Here is a 22,017-nt window from a genome sequence, read left to right on the forward strand (position 1 = left end):
TCAAAAAGTTAAAGCTGTTATATTAGGTAGCAGAGTGCAATCGCCTTCTGCATCGATGATGTAACAGTCTGCTTTGCTTTCTGCATAGGTTTGAAGATTCATTCTCTATAAGGTAATAATTTTTTTTGCAATATGTGTGTGGTTCATTTGTTTCTATCATCTATGTTTATTATTCGGTTTCATCCATATTCTTCAACAAATTCTATCCAAATTTGAAATTTCTTAACTAAATAAATCCCAATTTACATCATAAATAAATGATATGAGACCCAAATCTTCAATATCTTCAACGAAGACTCCAAGAATCAAAAGATAAACGCCATGCAACGATGTGTAATCATCCACTATATTGTCTTCATAACGTTCTTATATCATCGGTATTTTATTTCATCGATTTCAGGTTTATTTAGTAAAGGCGGCAGACGGTGTTGTATAATTCTATTGTTGTGAAGGTATCAATTTTCCTGCTATGCTCTATTATTTTTGGTGCCTTTCTCTATCATTTTTACTGCTATGTTGTTTTATTATTTTGCGACCAAAATAAATGGTAGCTTTCAGAGTGTATAAACTCGCACCAATCAATTTAGCATTTTGTGTACGTATATACAATTCTTTGGCCATTTACTAAAATTGATTGAAATCTACATTTAGTCCCTGCAATTGTTTATGGTTTTTTTTTTCTCTATATATACTTAACATGTTTATTAAAAGTCCTCATGACATTTTACTACTTTAAAGATATAGTGTTATTAGTTTATAGACTAATATGTAAATTACCATTCCACATTTTTATTTTCTTCAAGGGGTTTATCTTGATTGTTGCATACACAACTTTGGCCTAAACAACATTGATCAAACAGAGGTACGCATCTAGGTTTTTTAATTTGTTTAAGAGGTTTAAAAATAAGATACGCATCTAGGTTTTTTAATTTGTTTAAGAGGTTTAAAAATAAGAATCTTACTTTATGTAATTTACTATTTTACATTTTCTTGTCGTATAAATTTATTTATAATTAAGGAAAAAAAGAAGCCCACAATACAAAAAATGACTCAATCTTATCATGGAAACAAACATAGGAATAGACACCGTCAGATAAGGAAATAATATGAAAATTTGATTTTCCATATTATTCTCATTTTTTGAATTTTAAATTCCAATCTTATAAAAAATTGTGATATATTGTGAGGCTTTTAGAATTTGTTTTGATTATTTCCCTATGCAAAATAAAATCTATGTGATCACTTTGTGTTTGTTTATGTAATCGTATTTCTGTAGTGGCTAACCTTGAAATTGAGATATTTATGTGCATTAAATTTTATGAAATATAATATGGACCTATTAATTTGGTATTGACTTGCATTTTTTATTCTCATGAATAACCAACTGATTGAATTTCCTATACGCTTAGAAAGGATTTTGCTTCATTGGCGAAGAGAAACAGTACAACCAACAAAGAGTACGCACCCTTCATCATTTTTTTTGGTTTCAGGGCCATTTAATTTAGAGATTAACATAAGCATGAATTTTCTTACAAATACGATACAAAAATCAAAAGTAGGATAACATATCAAATGGTCCATGCTTATAGGTTGTTATTACCAATCTTGAGGCCAGTTCAAAGAGTGCAAAGAAATGGTCCGATGAATATCAATTTCATTAATTGATTTATCTTTTTATTTCAAAATAATCAAATTAAAACTCATTAGTTTATTTTGTTTATTTATTTAAATTTAAAAGATAAAAAATCAATTTTAATAATTCATTATTTTTCTTATTTTCTTATAAATCCAAAATTCTTAAATATTTAGACATTTATATTTATTTTTTTAGTTAACCTATATAATATATTGGTCTTATACCTAGTTGTATAATATATTAACAATAAAAGCAACAAAAAGATCATTAACAAATATTAAAGTACTTTCCATGTGGGAAATAAGAGTTTCATGATACATTTTAAATTTGCTTAAATGCAAATTGGATTAAAAATATTTCTATTTATATTTTGTCTTTATTTTTCAATGTTTGATCATCAAACAGTTCAATTCATAAAAGGCGAGTGATGCAACATATCACATATATAAACATATAACCTAAATGAACTAGTACCATGGATCAATTGTTCGTCATATATATGATTCCATAAAAATCTGTTAGCTAAGCTAATATGATAGTTAATCAGATTTAACTACCAAGGGTAGTTTTGTCATTTTCTTATTCTTAGTTTGTTACAAGTTAGTTAGACACTCTTGATACGTAATGTTATTTATTATACATATGTGTAATAGTTTAGTAGCAGTTCAGAAGAGTAATAAGAAAGAAGTTTCTTCTCAATCATTCTTTCTTCTCGAATTGATCTTTTGAACATGCACATGGTATCAAATTTGATCCTTTTCTTCCGCATCTCTTTCAAATTTCCAATTGTTTGATTCAATTGATCGATTATTTCTTCATTCTATCATGTCTTCATTTGAAATTTCCCAAAATTCATCCAATTCTATTGACATTTCTAATCCATATCATCTTGGATCTTCGGATAATTCAAGCTCTGTTTTAGTTTCCAATGTTTTCTCTAGTGTTGGCTTCTCAGTGTGGAAACAATCTATGATCATTGCTTTATCAGCCAAGAACATGCTTGGAATCGTCGATGGTTCAATTTCTCAGCCATTTTCTACATCCTCTACATACGCTAACTGGTATCGTGTTAATTTCATGGTCACCAGTAAGATTCTCAATTCTCTACATCGCAATATCGCTGAAAGTGTTTTGTTTCTTTAATCTGCTCACGAAATTTGGAAAGAATTAACTCAACGATTTGAACAATCCGATGGTGCTCTCATTTATCAGTTCCAACAACAACTTTACTCTTTATCTCAGGGATCGGATGACTTTTCAACCTACTTCACTAAACTCACGAAGATTTGGGATGAACTTCGTATAGTTCAAGGAATTCCAGAGTGTATATGTGCTGCTTCTGCAGGAATTCTCAAATATTTGGATGATCAACGTCTAATTCAACTCTTGATGGGATTAAATGATAGCTATAATGTGCTTCGAGGTCAGATCTTAATGATGAAGCCTTTACCTTCTTTTTCAACTGTCTATTCAATGATAATTCAAGAGGAACGCCAAAGAGACATTAATATGTCATCTGCTGTTAGTGTAGATGCTATTGTAATGAATGTTTTAACTAATCATTCATCTAATTCTTCAAAGAAATCTCTTGTTTGTGCTCATTGCAAGAAGAATGGCCATTCCAAATCTCAGTCTATCGCTTAATTGGTTTCCCATCCAACTTCAAGTTTACTAAGCCACGAAAGGAAGAGCCAAAGTCATCTGTACAACTTGCCACTGCTGAACCTATTTCTTCTCTTTCTCAAGAACAATATCAACAGCTAATTCAACGACTCAGTCAAACAAGTGTTCAACCATCTGTTTCTTGTTTTGTTAATTCATCTGTGACAGAAGGTGCCATGAATAATGATGGTAAACCCTTCTCTTTTGCACATTTTGCTTCTAATGTGTATAATCTTCTGCATATATTCAACTACATTTATCTTTTATCATTGATATTGGAGCCAAAGATCATATGTGCTCTAACAGTGATCTTTTCTTATCCATGTCTAAATTTCTACAACCTCATTCAATTGGGCTGCCTAATGGTCATCATCTCTCCATTTCTCATTATGGTGATTTCAAAATTCATGAATCTATTGTATTGCAGAATGTATTATCCGTCCCTTCATTTCAATACAATCCTGTTTCTGTTACAAAACTCACTTCCTAATTACAAACCTTTTTTTTTGTTTACTGATGAGCATTGTCTCATGCAAGACCCTTCATCGAAGAGTAGCATTTCTCTTGGAATTCTGGGGAAAAGAATCAATGATCTCTATGTTTTTTATTTTCATCATCTTACACAAAATCTTTCTTATTGTCTTTCTGTTTCCAGTCTGTTTCACAAACCAGTGTCTCATGTATTCAGTTCTTATTCCAATAATATGTTGTGGCATAATAGATTTGGACATGTACCTTTGTTGAAACTCAAATCTCTATTGTCTCTTCCTTCACATACTGATGATGTTTCTATTGAACATTGTTTGAGTTGTGCTCAAGCTAAGCAATCTCGATTACCTTTCCCACATAGTGTTTCTACTTCTAAAGCTCCGTTTGATTTAATACATGTGGATATATGGGGACCTTATAAACATTACACTCATGATGGCTATAAGTATTTTTTAACCATTGTTGATGATTTCACTCGTCATACATGGGTTCATTTACTTAATCAAAAGAGTTATTCTTTTAATTTGCTTCAAGCTTTCATTCGAATGATTAAAACTCAATTTCATGTTGTGGTTAAGTGTGTTCGCACTGATAATGCAATGAAGCTTGGTTCTAGTAATGTTGGGCAATTATTTTTTCAAGAACAGGGCATACTGCATCAAAAGTCTACTGCTTATACACCTCAACAAACTGGATTGGTTGAGAGAAAGCATAGACACATTTTGGAAGTGGCACGATATTATATTTCCAATTAGGTGTTAGGACTGCTTTTTGGGGCGAATGTGTGAAAACTGCAGTATACTTGATTAATCGCACACCATCTAGTGTTCTTCATAACAAGACTCCATTTGAACTCTTGTTTAATACTACACCTTCATGGGAATTTCTTAAAACCTTTGGATGCTTGTGTTTTACCTCATCAATTCCAGCTGGACGTGACAAATTTACAAGTAAAGCTCATCCACGTGTCTTTATAGGCTATCCTTTTGGTCGAAAAGCCTATAAATTACTCAATCTCATCAACAAAACAATCATCATTTCCCAAGATTTAACATTTTTTGAGACTATTTTTCCACTTCATAATCTCAAAAATTCCTCATTTAAACATAATCCACCATCCTACATTGTAACACCAAGAATTTTAAAGATAATTTTTCGCATTTAATAAAAACAAACTTCATTTAATATTCATAAAAACATCATTGTTTATAATTTATTTCACAACATATATAAAACCCCAAGATCCCATAATATAAAATCCCGCATGTGTGCACTGATCAGGCCGGCACCTTCCCGCGATCCTCACTAGTTCCTGAAACAAATAACACCAACACTATAAGCATAAAGCTTAGTGAGTTCCCCAAAATACCATAATACACATATTAGCCACTCGAGGCTATAACTCTGTGGGTCCGTGCACCCATACTCTGTGAACCCTCAGGTTCTAACTCTGGGACCCTTTCGGTTCCAACTCTATAAGCATGCGCAACATAAATCACATTGAAGAATGCAATGCAACACATAGCATACACATAATATACACATACTCTATCACATAACTCTGATTACCTACTCAAGGTAAAGTATAGTGAGAAGACTCACCTCGCGTGTCTCGATATCTCACAACCTGGAAATCCCTCGTGCCCGATTCTCCGAGTTCTAATCCTCCTATAATATCATAATGTCCCTAGTTACTACTTTATATCTCTAATATTGACTATCCCTAAGAAGTCAACACTGGTCCACTCTGGTCAACGGTCAACGGTCAACTTTGACCGGACTCGGCGAGTGCTAGGGCGACTCGGCGAGTCTAGACGTCCTCACCAATTCTCTAAATTTCCCTTTCTACTCGTCGAGTATCTCTCCTGACTTGACGAGTTCCTCCTGGAAGAATCGCGGGGCCACCCCGACTCAACTCGCCGAGTCTGAAGAACAACTCGACGAGTCCCAATTAATCTTCAAGCTACTCGCCGAGTCTGTTCATCGGACTCGGCGAGTCCATGCCATGCAACCGCTCAAACTGCTTCCTAAGGTCAGAACTGCTCCGACAACTCACAGGTCTGGCCTTCCTAAACTGGTTCATCACGTAAAGGCCTCATTTCGGTGCTCATAATACACCCCAAGACTCATAATTTACATTTTGACCTAAGGCATAAGGATTCCAATCCAAAACCTCCATTGATTCACGAATTGCTCAGGCATGGGACATTCTGGACTTCCAAGGATCCCAATACAGGGTTCCAATCGTTTAGGGGACCAAGGTATCACTCAATCTAGCCACAAAAGGGTTCAATAAACCCTAAATCCATATACACATCAATCATAGAAGGATGAAGTTCGAAATATTACCTGAATAGTGTGTTCTCTGTGTCCCCAATTCCTAGAACGTGGCTTCCCTTGCTGATCCCTCAACCAAGTCTTCTCTTCCTTGCAAAACAACACTTCCAAATCAACAATGGTCTTCCACCTTGCTCCAGATGCTCACAAACGACTTAGGTTTTCTCTCAGAGGACTAGGGTGAATAATGACGGCCATAAAGTCCCTCATATATGTCCCAAACCTAAACGGTTAGGGTTTTCGCTAAACAGCGCAGACTCGCCGAGTCCATATCCGGACTCGTCGAGTCCAGTCGTGAACCCGCGACCAGATCCGCGATCCTACTCGGCGAGTCTAGGCTCCAACTCGCCGAGTCCCCTCTTAAAACACCCAAAACATAATTATAACGATACCTGGAATTCCGGGCTGTTACATACATGCCTATGAATGAACCAGACAAATTTTCTTCTCCAACATCTTCTGTTGATCATGGTAGTAATGCTCTAGCTCCAAGAAGAACCACTCGAATTCGCGGACCACCATCTTATTTGCAAGATTACATTTGCAATAATGTTATTTACAATGTTGATCATGCTTTTTGTGCTCATACAATTACCAATTATTGTATTAATCCACAAATTCCAAAAATACCCTTTTGTCCCATTTCTCTTAAAACATCCTATGCTTTTCATACTTCAACTATTGATCCTAAACTAGCTTTTTACCATTAAGCTAAAGGGATTCCTCATTGGGAAACTGCAATGAAACTTGAGTTAGATGCTTTGCAAGCTAATCGCACATGGGAAGTTGTTAAGCTACCAAAGGGAAAAAGGCCAATTGCTTGTAGATGGATTTATAAAGTGAAGTACCGTGCTAATGATTCTATTGAAAGACACAAATCCAGATTAGTTGCTAAAGGTTTTACACAGAAAGAAGGTATAGGCTACCATGAAACCTTTTCTCATGTAGTCAAATTTACAACAGTTCCGAGTCTTATTGCTTTAGTTGTCAAGAATAAATGGGACATACATCAATTTGATGTTAATAATGAATTTTTGCATGGAGAGCTACATGAAGAAGTTTACATGAAGCTTCCACCTGGTTATGAAGCTTCATCTCCTTCTCTTGTATGTCGCTTAAAGAAGTCACTTTATTTAAAACAGGCCAGCCGACAATGGTATTCTAAACTATCTTCTGTTATTTGGGTGCAAGGTTTTTCTCATTCTCACAATGATCATTCTCTTTTTCTAAAGAAAACTGTTTCCTCCATTTTCATTGTTGCCATTTATGTTGATGACATATTAGTTACTAGAAATAACATTGAGGAAATTCAAAGTTTAAAAACTTTTCTCGATCAACAATTCAAAATCAAGGATTTGGGTCTTATTCATTATTTTTTGGGGATAGAGTTCGACAAGGTTGACACAGGAATGGTGGTACATTAAACAAAATTTATCAATCAATTGTTAGCATATTATGATATGCTTGATTCTACACCCAAATTAACTCCTTTACCACTTAGTATTAAATTGCTTCCTGTTATGAATGATCCTCTTCCTGATGCAACTGTCTATAGATAATTGGTGGGGAAACTTAATTTTTTGCTTCATACACACCCTGATCTTGATTTTAATCAATACCTTAGTCAATTCAACAAAACTCCATGCCAAGAACATTATCAAGCTGCATTACATGTTCTTCAATATTTGAAAGGCACCATTGATTAAGCACTTAACTTTAACAATATGCCTTCTTATCAAATCGAAGCTTATTGTGATTATGATTGGGTAGCTTGTCCTGTTACTCGAAGGTCTGTAAGTGGATATTTTATAATGTTTAGCTGCTCACCTTTTCATGGAAGTCTAAAAAGCAAGTCACCATTTAATTGTCATCAGCTGAAGCAGAATATCGCTCAATGCGCAGAGTTACATCAGAACTTGCATGGATTAGTCGACTTTATGAAGAATTGGAGGTTCCAAATATCACTCCCATTCCTCTAAAGTGTGATAATATGGCTTCTATATACATCACTTCTATTCCTGTTTATCATGAAAGAACTAAACAAATCGAAATAGATTTCCATTTTGTTCGTGAAAAAGTACAATCTGGTCTTATCATCTTGTCTCATGTTTCTACAAATGATCAATAGGCTGACATTCTCACCTAATCTCTTCCTGGACACAAATACATTGATGCTACATCCAAGCTTGGTTTTGCTCAACGGGATCCAAGCTTGCGGGGGCTGTTAGCTAAGCTAATATGATAGTTAATCAGTTTTAACTACCAAGGGTAGTTTTGTCATTTTCATATTCTTATTATGTTACAAGTTAGTTAGACACTCTTGATACATAATGTTATTTATTATACATATGTGTAAAAGTTTAGTAGCAGTTCAGAAGAGTAATAAGAAAGAAGTTTCTTCTCAATCATTCTTTCTTCTCGAATTGATCTTTTGAACACGAACAAAATCTTGATATTTAATCTTACACGTGCTTTTGAAAAAATATTTGGTCATATTATATAATTGACAAAACTACAAATTTGGTCCCTGTTGTATTCAAAAAACTTTGGATGCGGTCCAAAAAGTTTTCAACTTGCATGGAAGGTCCAAAATTAAGGGTTTTCTGGGTTTTTGGTCCAAAAAAAGTTAGGAAGACGGTTATGCCCTTTTGATTTCTTTTTTCCTTTTTCTATAAGTATTTTAATTTTATTTTGATTTAAAAAAATCCACCCCACCCCCACCGTTCTCTCTCTTTCTCTCTGACTCCTCTCTCTCTCTCTCTCTCTCTCTCTCTCTCTCTCTCTCTCTCTCTCTTTCTCTTTCTCTTTCTTTTTCCATCTTCTTCTTCCTCATTTATCGAATTCGGGAAAAAAACCCAAATTTTTTGCTACTTGGCTACCAGATTATACAGACTGGTTTGTTAGAATCTCGATCAACGACATGAATGAAATCATCATAATGTGTAACAGGTTACAGTATCAGAATGTTGATCTTAAATGCCCATGTTGTTACAAGAAGGTCAAGAAATCCTCTATAATTCTCTCGTGAGTTAATTCCACCTTGCATCTCCTTAAGTATACACAACATCTTGTTTGATTAGTTTCTATATTTTTGTTGGATTTATGTCTAAGTCCATAACTATAATTGGTAAGACTTGACCCGACCCGGCATGGTCCATTTGGGTTACATGGCATCATGCATTTGGATAGACTATAATGAGAGAAATAACACTTAATTTGTTAATATATTATAAGTTCTAATATATTAATAAGATTATTTAATTAGTATTGATTAAGAATTAATCTAGGATTAATTAAGTGATCAAAAGAAGACTAATTAAATATATGGGTTGATTGTGTAAATCATCCATACTTGTATAGTGGGCTAAGACTCCATGGATTATCAAGTTGGGCTAAAACCCATAAGATGCTCCATGGATGCTCCATGGTATATTTGAACCCATGGATCCAAGGAAATAGAAAGCCATGACAATTAGGATTCACCCTAATTGTCACTAACTATATAAGCATCTTATTGTTGACAAAATCGGTCACTACGTGTGAGAGAAAGGGCTAGCCGATTTTCATGAAGTGTGGATTTCTCTCTAATCTTTTCCAAGTGTATTTGGTGTTGTGTGAACCATTTGAGGTGTCACACTTGGGGCACTAGGCACTCAAGCTTCATGAAGACATTCTACATCAAAGAGGTATGTTATTTTAACTTGATATATTCATAATTCATATGAATCAATGTTATTATGCTAGTTAGGATGAATACCTTGGAAAGTTCATATGTGCATGTATAATAGAGAAAACATAGATCCAAGGTATTTAGGGTTGCATGTACACTTAGGAGTGTTAGAATACTCAAAACCCAACAGTGGTATCAAAGCCTAGGCTTGTTTTCTTGTTATACTTGCAAAATTGGCTAGGGATGAGCATGAGTCGGTTTGGGTCGGTTTTTGGCTAAAACCAAACCAAACCGTAGAAAGTCGGTTTTTCGGTTTTTAAAACCATATAGGTTCGGTTTTTGCATGGGTCGGTTTTTCGGTTTTCCGGGTTGGGTTTATGGGTTTTTGGTTTTAAACCGTGGGTTTATGAGCTCCTATTTTTTTTTCTAGTTTTTTGGTTCAAACCTAGTGAAAATACGTCGCGATAAATAGTATTGTATCTACTTTAAATATACTAAAATAAAGAGTATGAATTCAAGTATTATAAAAGCATAAAAGTGTTCAAAAGATCAAAGTTTAACACCAGTAACAGTTTGTTGAAAATAAACATAAAGTATTAAAGAGATAAAGTCTAAAGTCTAAAACTAAAAGCTTAAATCATAATATAAATAATGTATATGTGGGTCGGTTCGGTTTTTATGGGCGGTTTTATACGTCAAAACCGAACCAAACCGTTATTTTTCGGTTTTTATAAAATTCAAACCTAAACCGTCGGTTATTGCTTTGGTTTCGGTTATGTCGGTTTTTTTCGGTTTTTCGGTTTTCGATTCGGTTTTTGCTCATCCCTAAAATTGGCTTTCAAATCGAATTTTGGTGCTGTCTGCACAACAGAATCGCCAAGTCCAAGGCTAAAATCATCCAACTCGCCGAGTTGGTTCATGCACTCGACGAGTTGGACCCCCAGACATCATATATTCAACTGTTTTGGCTAGAAATGGACTAGGAACATTACCCTAAGATGTTTTTGGACTTATAAACTTGTTGTTGATGAGGTAATGTTCATGCTAATCCAATTACAAAGATAATTGTCAATTGATTCATGTTTTGTATTAGTTTAAAAGTTATGTTAATTACATGAAAAAGTTTGATGTGAATTATCTTTGTTCATATGAGTTGCTTAGATTAATAGATAAGTTAATTGATTATGTGTTTTCAATCCATTTTAATCTAAGAGATGATTCTAAAATGTGTTTGTGTAAATTGTCCTCAAGTTACATGAAAGATCACATTCAAGTTTCTTAAAACTCATAAAAGATGGCAAAGGTTACAAAATGAAGCGTCTTGTCCTCATTAAATGATTTTATGACTCCATAACTTGTCCTCAAGTTATGGAGGTTCAAGAGTCACTTCATTAAGTAATAAAATGTGTAACCTTAATTAATTCCATAAGTTACAAAATAAAGAAAAGTTACAGTCTTTAATAGTTTAAAGTCTTCCATAACTTGTCCTCAAGTTATGGAACTTGAAGAGTTTTTTAATTAAAACTACTTTAAACTCATAAGTTATGGAATTAATTAGTTTTGAATAGTTTCAAAACTTGCCCTCAAGTTTTGGAATTTGAAAGTTTTCTCTTATGAATACTTTAATTCCAAGTTAAGCCCTAAGAATTTTAAAAGTTAAAATTCAACCCTTATACTTTATAATATTATAAGTTAATAATATATATATATATATATATATATATATATATATATATATATAAGAGCAAGTCAGTATTACCGTTAGTAGGTCTCATTCACAAAGCCGGTCTATAAGGGGGTATAAGGTTGTTGCCTATAAAATGGCAGCTTAATGGGTGTCCACTCTCACCCACCGCTTCTTTGACTGGTGGAGGGTCGTTAGCCGAACGGGTAGGACAAGGACTAGAATTCTCCCTTCATTAAAAGTATTAATGATAAATACTAAGTAACTAAACCTTTCATAAATACCCAATCTTAGTTACTTAGGAAAATGTGAATAAGGTGCTAATCCATGAAATTACACTTTGCACTTTGTTTAAGTCGGTTAGTGGAGCATGTGTGGTTAACCGACACACTAACCTGGACTTAACAAGGTAGGCAAAAGGTAACTTAATGTTTATCATAGTATCGATTGAGCGTGTGTGGTTAACCGACACATCGATTAAGGGGTAAACACTTAAGAGTACCAAGTAATTTGCATGGTTACTTCACACCTTGTTTTGTGATCCTCGGCATCCCAGTCACAAAACCTGAAGGGCACACTCGAGATTGAAACATGCCATTGAAAAGTTCAATGAATCTTAAAGATCTAGGAGTTTCAAAACCAATTAAAACCTAATAATACATTTCGTTTATCTTGGTGGAAATTGGTGAATCGTCATTCACCTACCTTCAAATATTTTATAGCTTGGATTACGACATCCCTCTTCTAAGTTATTGTAACATCCAAAATTTCAAAACAATTAAAACTTTTCAAAATCACCCATTTTATTAACATTGTTACAAAAAGGTTTTCAATACATTCTTTAACAGAGTAATTTCCCAGGTTCATAACATAAAACACCAACGCGAGGAACGGTACGATCACGCCTTTGCCTTGCCACAGATTCTTGAGAACCTGAAACATAAAACCACAACTGTAAGCCCGAAAGCTTAGTGAGATACCCCCAGAATACCAACCGCATATATGCCTTCCGGCCCATAACATATCGCCTTCCGGCCCATAACATATCGCCTTCCGGCCCATAACATATCGCCTTCCGGCCCATAAGCATAAAATGCATATATAACATAACAAATAATCATATCGCAGTTCAAAGACAACAATCGATCAACAGATCACATATCATAGCATTACTCTAAACAAGATACCGATCTAGCCGGTCACTAGCATAACACTACCCTACGAATCAGTCAACATACTAAATGCATACATACGCCTTTCCAGGCCATGACCTTCCGGTCCACATAGCAATGCCTTCCGGCCCATAACATGTAATGCCTTCCGGCCTATATCATAACAATGACAACTACCCGGATTTCCATCCGACAAACAGGGTCGGCCTTGGTGCCATAAACCCTAGCGATATAGTGAGGATAACTCACCTCGAAACTGCCGACTGAACAGATAGCTCAAGCTGCTCCGATCACTGATACGATCTCCACCTCTGGACAGTCACCAATGCACTGAACTCGAACAATGACAACAATTACCAAAATACCCCTGGAACCACTGGTAAATCCTTGGTCAAAGACAAGGTCAAGGTCAACCCCTGACTGACCCTACTCGCCGAGTCAACCCTATGACTCGTCGAGTCCCCATATTCAGAACTTCACTCAACCCGCGATCTAACTCGCCGAGTCACCCCAAGACTCGCCGAGTTCAACGACTCTGAGTCCACTCGCCCTTAACTCACCGTTCCTTAAGACACCCTTTCTACACGTCGAGTATCCCCTTTTACTCGACGAGTTCCTCCTGGAAGAATCGCAGGGCCACCCCGACTCAACTCGCCGAGTCTGAAGAACAACTCGACGAGTCCTAGTTAATCTTCAAGCTACTCGCCGAGTCTGAAGAACAACTCGGCGAGTCCAGGCCATGCAGGCGAGCAACTGCTTCCTAAATTACGTATGGTCCCGAGATATACAATCATGGGACTTTCTGGACTTCTAAACATCTTATTACTGGGGTATAAACGTCTGGGTAATAACATAATAACCCATCTAATCACTAAGTGGGTTTCATAAACCCTAGATTCGTATACACATCAAAATAACAGAAATGGTCCGAGTATTACCTGAAAACGCACTCTATGTGTCCCCCAAACCTCAGGACTCGATCCTCTTTGATATTCCTTTGGCCAAATTCTTCTTCTTCTTGCCTAATAAGTTCCTCCAAGTTCCAATAGCTTTCTCTCCTGCTCTAGACGTCCACAACGATTAGGGTTCTTCTCAATCGACCAAAAGACGGACCATGACGGCCTAAGAGGCGTTATATATGATCCAAAACCGAACGGTTAGGGTTTCTGCTGAACAGCGTCGACTCGCCGAGTCCATATCTGGACTCGTCGAGTCCAGTCGCGAACCCGCGACCAAGTCTGCGATCCTACTCGGCGAGTCTAGGATCCAACTCGCCGAGTCCCCTCTTAAATCACCCCCAAAAACATAATTATTATAATACTTGAAATTCCGGGCTGTTACAATTCTCCCCCACTAGGATTAGACTTCGCCCTCGAAGTCTCACTCTGGAAATAGTTCCAGATGCTGCTCCCGCATCTCACGTTCCGGCTCCCAAGTCATTTCCGATCCCTTCCGATGTTGCCACTGAACCAATACCAGAGGTACCTCCTTGTTCCTCAGAACCTTGATCTTCCGATCCCTGATGGCCACTGGTCTCTCAGCATAATTCAGGCTCGCATGCGACACATGAAAAATGTCGTGGGTTTGTCTAAAATCCGTGGGCAACTCCGAACGATAGACCACCCGGCCTACCCCCGCAATCACATGAAAAGGTCCAATATACCGAGGCCCCAACTTGCCCCTCTTCCTGAATCGAATCACTCCTCTCCAAGGAGAGGCCTGCAGGAATACGAAGTCACCGACCTGAAACTCAAGCTCGGGCCGGCGTCTGTCTGCATAACTTTCCTGTCGGCTTTGGGCGGTCAATAACCTCTGTCTAATCTGCTGAATCTGCTCTGTCGACTGAAGCACGATCTATGTACTGCACATCACTCTCTGTAACCGAAAATTACCCATGATGCAACTCTGCTCTAAATCTCGACGATCACTCGACCCATAAGGGTTAGGAAACCATGAACCACCGGATCCCCGATCCAAAGCCCACTTTGTCCATTCCGAACCGACTGAGAGGTCCATTCTCACTCTCAGAGCAACCCTCACAAGTTCTCCTCTTGCCATCACATACACATACTGAACTAGCCCCAACACCCGCAGGTTGGAAGGCCCGATACACTGATGATATCCTCGAACATCTTCCAAGATGAACCACTACATCCACCCTACACTCTGATCAGAATCACACTGAGAATTCAAGATTCTCTCTTCCCCTGCATCCCTTCTGAGTCTCGTCAGGCATCCCAAACCGGATGGGTTCCTACTTCGCTGCCGCGAACACGATGCTCATAACCATACTCGAAATACTCTAGCCATAACTCTGCTCTGCAGCTTTCACTTTCGTGAACTTGCACCCCCTTCGGAGTTACACACCTTCCTCTTTTCCTTTTCCAAGGAACCCTCTTGGCCATAATGCCACTCCAACCGGTGCTACGGTGCTTGCCCCAAGCGACACCACCCTTTTTGCGTAACCGCTATTCACATACCCTGGTTCTCATTGCAGGGGCTCTCAATCCCATGCACTCTCTCCACTCATCAAAATCACTGCCTCAGCTAAACAAGATCACTAACCCGGGGCCAGACCTTCCAATGCAATCACACTGCAACATACACGATCCGCAATCTCAAACTGATCCAGCAATACCAACAGAGTCTCCAGCATGACTGGACCGACTCTCATAACACATACTAGCCACTCGAGGCTATATCTCTGTGGGTCCGTACACCCAACTCTGCGAACCCTCAGGTTCTAACTCTGGGAACCTTCCGGTTCCAGCTCTAGAAACATGCACAACATAATCCCGTGGGATTAATGCAGTACAACCCATCACGTACCTCAAACATACCAATACTCTGATCGCATAACCCCGGTTACTTACTCAAGCTTGATCCCGGCCTTCTCTCAGGCCTCCACAATCAAATACCCTAGGTCTGTATCCCGCCCCGCATACCCGACACTCGCTCTTGTCGGCCTATACTTTGCGCTGACAAACACTGCTGAATCCCAACAGCTAAGCACCCTCACATACTCATCGATCTCCCGGAGAATTCTCCAATTCTCCCCCACTAAGGCACTGACTAACTGTCACCGATCGTCATTAACGACCTTTCAGAACAACCTTGCACAAAGAGAACATTTACGCACTGACTGCTTCCCACAAGCATAAGCAACCCTCAACAAAACACATCTCCTCCCTGATCAAACCACTCAAAGAATCCGGTCTTTCAATTATCCACTCTACGACTGCAGATGCTACCCGACATTCAACCCAGTGCCGCATCTCCACTAACAACCCTCACGAACGATAACCAACGGAATTCCCAACAATAACCCGTAACCAAACCCACAACCTGCCAAAGGATGAATACCACATCGAAAACCGTACAAGGCTACCGGCACCAAAACACCAAACTATAACCATACCAAACCATCAGGGAACAACGAATGCCAAAGCGAAAACCTGAAGCACCAATCCATAACCATGCCAAACCCCCGAAACAACGAATACCGCATCGAAATCCACACAAGATACCCGCATAAACAATACGCCACAATCAATGCAAGCCAATCAAGACATCAAGAAAGCATCATACCAGCAGCTGCCTCCGGCACTGCTCCGTTTCCCTCTGCCGCAAGCCGATAAGCACGACCCTGAGCCCTTGGGGCTCTGCTCCATCCTGTCCTCCTCTTGAACTCCTCAAGGTGGTTGATGCTAGAGCCTGCACCGGTCCTACAGAAAGCTGTGGACAGTTGACCCTCAAATGTCCAACCTGCCGACACTGATAACAAATCCTCAAATCCCGAATTGGCACTGACTGCCGACAATCCCGTGCACCGTGCCCCTCCTTTCCGCATTTGCGGCATGCACCACCGAACCAACAAGCTCCGGTGTAACCCCTCCCACACTTCCCACAAGTGTGGCCGCTCCGATCCCCCCATTCTAACATCTACGGTCCTGGACCGTTTCGGCGCCGACTGCGACTGCATCGGAGCCTGCCTCAGCTCACGCAACTGCAACTCAACCTCTAACTCACGCTACATGATGGCCTCCTGCAACTCCAACAAGGTCTCACACCTCTGCGCAGACACGAACTGTCTGATATCCCTCTTGAGCATACTCAGATATCAGGACATCTGAGCCTGCTCCGAAGCGAACTCAGGGCAAAACATCGCTCTCTCAATAAACATCCTAGTGATCTCAGTCACCGACTCCAAATCCTGCTTCAGCTCAAAGAACTCCCGAGCCAATCTCTCCTTTTCATCCCGCGGAACATAGCGAGTACTGAACATCTCTCTGAATTGATCCCATGAAACCGCAGTCCTCTGCGCATCGGGAAAATGACCTCGTAGTCAATCTCCACCAATCCTTCGCTCCTAGCCTCAAAAGGGTTCAGAGCACATCTCACCCTCTGATCAGCAGGGCATAAACTCGTGGAGAAATACCCCTCCACGTCTGATAACCATCTCATAGCAACAATCGGGTCCTGAACTCCATCGAATGTGGGAGGCTTCGTATAATAGAAGTCCCGATACTGGAAACCACGACTAGCTCCTCCCCTTGCCGCTGCTACAGCCGCTGTAGCCACCGCGGCATCCATCTCTGTGAGAGCCGCATATCGCTCATCGAAATGCTCAATCATGGCGGTCTTGATCGACCCAATCAACTCCGGCAACTCAGTCCGGAACAATACAGCAACCCCATCACGCAGGATCTCACGAATCCTCGCATCCTGCTCACTCGTGCTCATCCGACTGATAACCTTCGACGGCACCGATCCACCCAGAACTCGCTCTCCAGCTCCCGATCCCGATCCGGATCCACTATCATCATGCTTCGAGATCTCCATACCAAAGACACCATACCAATCTCAGACACTTCCCACAATCCTGGGATCCAACTCTCGCAGCCCTACCCTAGAGACCATGGTTTCCCTGATACGCGTATGGGTCCTGTGCTTTCAGTAGTACGGGCCCATACTACCTTCCACACCTACCCATATTTGTATGAAGTACTACCACAATACCCTAGGGAACATGCATAACAACTATCAACCCTCACCACTAGGGGAACACTGAGAACATCCCATAGGGGACCCTAGGCTACAGGCATCACATATCAGGCAACATTATCATGAATTCCTGAAGATCCCTAGCCTAACTCTAGCATGCTGTTCTATCGAGATCAATAAACAAATATCATGTATGGTATCTTGGGGTTACTTACTGGCTCTGGCTGATCGTACCTCCGCGTCCTCCTTTTACTTAATTTGAAAACCAATTTAATTTCTCATTTTAATTTTTTTTTTTTTTAAATCCTCCTCGATTTGAGACTGGAGTCACACGAATGTTTCCCCAATTCACTCAAACCAAGGCTCTGATACCAACTTGTAACATCCAAAATTTCAAAACAATTAAAACTTTTCAAAATCACCCATTTTATTAACATTGTTACAAAAAGGTTTTCAATACATTCTTTAACAGAGTAATTTCCCAGGTTCATAACATAAAACACCAACGCGAGGAACGGTACGATCACGCCTTTGCCTTGCCACAGATTCTTGAGAACCTGAAACATAAAACCACAACTGTAAGCCCGAAAGCTTAGTGAGATACCCCCAGAATACCAACCGCATATATGCCTTCCGGCCCATAACATATCGCCTTCCGGCCCATAACATATCGCCTTCCGGCCCATAAGCATAAAATGCATATATAACATAACAAATAATCATATCGCAGTTCAAAGACAACAATCGATCAACAGATCACATATCATAGCATTACTCTAAACAAGATACCGATCTAGCCGGTCACTAGCATAACACTACCCTACGAATCAGTCAACATACTAAATGCATACATACGCCTTTCCAGGCCATGACCTTCCGGTCCACATAGCAATGCCTTCCGGCCCATAACATGTAATGCCTTCCGGCCTATATCATAACAATGACAACTACCCGGATTTCCATCCGACAAACAGGGTCGGCCTTGGTGCCATAAACCCTAGCGATATAGTGAGGATAACTCACCTCGAAACTGCCGACTGAACAGATAGCTCAAGCTGCTCCGATCACTGATACGATCTCCACCTCTGGACAGTCACCAATGCACTGAACTCGAACAATGACAACAATTACCAAAATACCCCTGGAACCACTGGTAAATCCTTGGTCAAAGACAAGGTCAAGGTCAACCCCTGACTGACCCTACTCGCCGAGTCAACCCTATGACTCGTCGAGTCCCCATATTCAGAACTTCACTCAACCCGCGATCTAACTCGCCGAGTCACCCCAAGACTCGCCGAGTTCAACGACTCTGAGTCCACTCGCCCTTAACTCACCGTTCCTTAAGACACCCTTTCTACACGTCGAGTATCCCCTTTTACTCGACGAGTTCCTCCTGGAAGAATCGCAGGGCCACCCCGACTCAACTCGCCGAGTCTGAAGAACAACTCGACGAGTCCTAGTTAATCTTCAAGCTACTCGCCGAGTCTGAAGAACAACTCGGCGAGTCCAGGCCATGCAGGCGAGCAACTGCTTCCTAAATTACGTATGGTCCCGAGATATACAATCATGGGACTTTCTGGACTTCTAAACATCTTATTACTGGGGTATAAACGTCTGGGTAATAACATAATAACCCATCTAATCACTAAGTGGGTTTCATAAACCCTAGATTCGTATACACATCAAAATAACAGAAATGGTCCGAGTATTACCTGAAAACGCACTCTATGTGTCCCCCAAACCTCAGGACTCGATCCTCTTTGATATTCCTTTGGCCAAATTCTTCTTCTTCTTGCCTAATAAGTTCCTCCAAGTTCCAATAGCTTTCTCTCCTGCTCTAGACGTCCACAACGATTAGGGTTCTTCTCAATCGACCAAAAGACGGACCATGACGGCCTAAGAGGCGTTATATATGATCCAAAACCGAACGGTTAGGGTTTCTGCTGAACAGCGTCGACTCGCCGAGTCCATATCTGGACTCGTCGAGTCCAGTCGCGAACCCGCGACCAAGTCTGCGATCCTACTCGGCGAGTCTAGGATCCAACTCGCCGAGTCCCCTCTTAAATCACCCCCAAAAACATAATTATTATAATACTTGAAATTCCGGGCTGTTACAATTCTCCCCCACTAGGATTAGACTTCGCCCTCGAAGTCTCACTCTGGAAATAGTTCCAGATGCTGCTCCCGCATCTCACGTTCCGGCTCCCAAGTCATTTCCGATCCCTTCCGATGTTGCCACTGAACCAATACCAGAGGTACCTCCTTGTTCCTCAGAACCTTGATCTTCCGATCCCTGATGGCCACTGGTCTCTCAGCATAATTCAGGCTCGCATGCGACACATGAAAAATGTCGTGGGTTTGTCTAAAATCCGTGGGCAACTCCGAACGATAGACCACCCGGCCTACCCCCGCAATCACATGAAAAGGTCCAATATACCGAGGCCCCAACTTGCCCCTCTTCCTGAATCGAATCACTCCTCTCCAAGGAGAGGCCTGCAGGAATACGAAGTCACCGACCTGAAACTCAAGCTCGGGCCGGCGTCTGTCTGCATAACTTTCCTGTCGGCTTTGGGCGGTCAATAACCTCTGTCTAATCTGTTGAATCTGCTCTGTCGACTGAAGCACGATCTATGTACTGCACATCACTCTCTGTAACCGAAAATTACCCATGATGCAACTCTGCTCTAAATCTCGACGATCACTCGACCCATAAGGGTTAGGAAACCATGAACCACCGGATCCCCGATCCAAAGCCCACTTTGTCCATTCCGAACCGACTGAGAGGTCCATTCTCACTCTCAGAGCAACCCTCACAAGTTCTCCTCTTGCCATCACATACACATACTGAACTAGCCCCAACACCCGCAGGTTGGAAGGCCCGATACACTGATGATATCCTCGAACATCTTCCAAGATGAACCACTACATCCACCCTACACTCTGATCAGAATCACACTGAGAATTCAAGATTCTCTCTTCCCCTGCATCCCTTCTGAGTCTCGTCAGGCATCCCAAACCGGATGGGTTCCTACTTCGCTGCCGCGAACACGATGCTCATAACCATACTCGAAATACTCTAGCCATAACTCTGCTCTGCAGCTTTCACTTTCGTGAACTTGCACCCCCTTCGGAGTTACACACCTTCCTCTTTTCCTTTTCCAAGGAACCCTCTTGGCCATAATGCCACTCCAACCGGTGCTACGGTGCTTGCCCCAAGCGACACCACCCTTTTTGCGTAACCGCTATTCACATACCCTGGTTCTCATTGCAGGGGCTCTCAATCCCATGCACTCTCTCCACTCATCAAAATCACTGCCTCAGCTAAACAAGATCACTAACCCGGGGCCAGACCTTCCAATGCAATCACACTGCAACATACACGATCCGCAATCTCAAACTGATCCAGCAATACCAACAGAGTCTCCAGCATGACTGGACCGACTCTCATAACACATACTAGCCACTCGAGGCTATATCTCTGTGGGTCCGTACACCCAACTCTGCGAACCCTCAGGTTCTAACTCTGGGAACCTTCCGGTTCCAGCTCTAGAAACATGCACAACATAATCCCGTGGGATTAATGCAGTACAACCCATCACGTACCTCAAACATACCAATACTCTGATCGCATAACCCCGGTTACTTACTCAAGCTTGATCCCGGCCTTCTCTCAGGCCTCCACAATCAAATACCCTAGGTCTGTATCCCGCCCCGCATACCCGACACTCGCTCTTGTCGGCCTATACTTTGCGCTGACAAACACTGCTGAATCCCAACAGCTAAGCACCCTCACATACTCATCGATCTCCCGGAGAATTCTCCAATTCTCCCCCACTAAGGCACTGACTAACTGTCACCGATCGTCATTAACGACCTTTCAGAACAACCTTGCACAAAGAGAACATTTACGCACTGACTGCTTCCCACAAGCATAAGCAACCCTCAACAAAACACATCTCCTCCCTGATCAAACCACTCAAAGAATCCGGTCTTTCAATTATCCACTCTACGACTGCAGATGCTACCCGACATTCAACCCAGTGCCGCATCTCCACTAACAACCCTCACGAACGATAACCAACGGAATTCCCAACAATAACCCGTAACCAAACCCACAACCTGCCAAAGGATGAATACCACATCGAAAACCGTACAAGGCTACCGGCACCAAAACACCAAACTATAACCATACCAAACCATCAGGGAACAACGAATGCCAAAGCGAAAACCTGAAGCACCAATCCATAACCATGCCAAACCCCCGAAACAACGAATACCGCATCGAAATCCACACAAGATACCCGCATAAACAATACGCCACAATCAATGCAAGCCAATCAAGACATCAAGAAAGCATCATACC

General features: G+C 40.5%; 1 protein-coding gene across 1 annotated transcript; it reads left to right on the forward strand.

The window, feature by feature from the left end:
* The first annotated feature begins 2,461 nt into the window (after positions 1-2,461).
* LOC111879955 (uncharacterized) lies at positions 2,462-3,280 on the forward strand. Its single transcript, XM_023876382.1, has 2 exons — positions 2,462-2,723; positions 2,802-3,280. Exons 1-2 carry the CDS (start codon positions 2,462-2,464, stop codon positions 3,278-3,280), a joined length of 741 nt encoding a protein of 246 aa, XP_023732150.1.
* Positions 3,281-22,017: the final 18,737 nt, after the last annotated feature.

The sequence above is a fragment of the Lactuca sativa genome, chromosome 4, assembly GCF_002870075.4.
Source record: "Lactuca sativa cultivar Salinas chromosome 4, Lsat_Salinas_v11, whole genome shotgun sequence".
Taxonomy (NCBI): domain Eukaryota; kingdom Viridiplantae; phylum Streptophyta; class Magnoliopsida; order Asterales; family Asteraceae; genus Lactuca; species Lactuca sativa.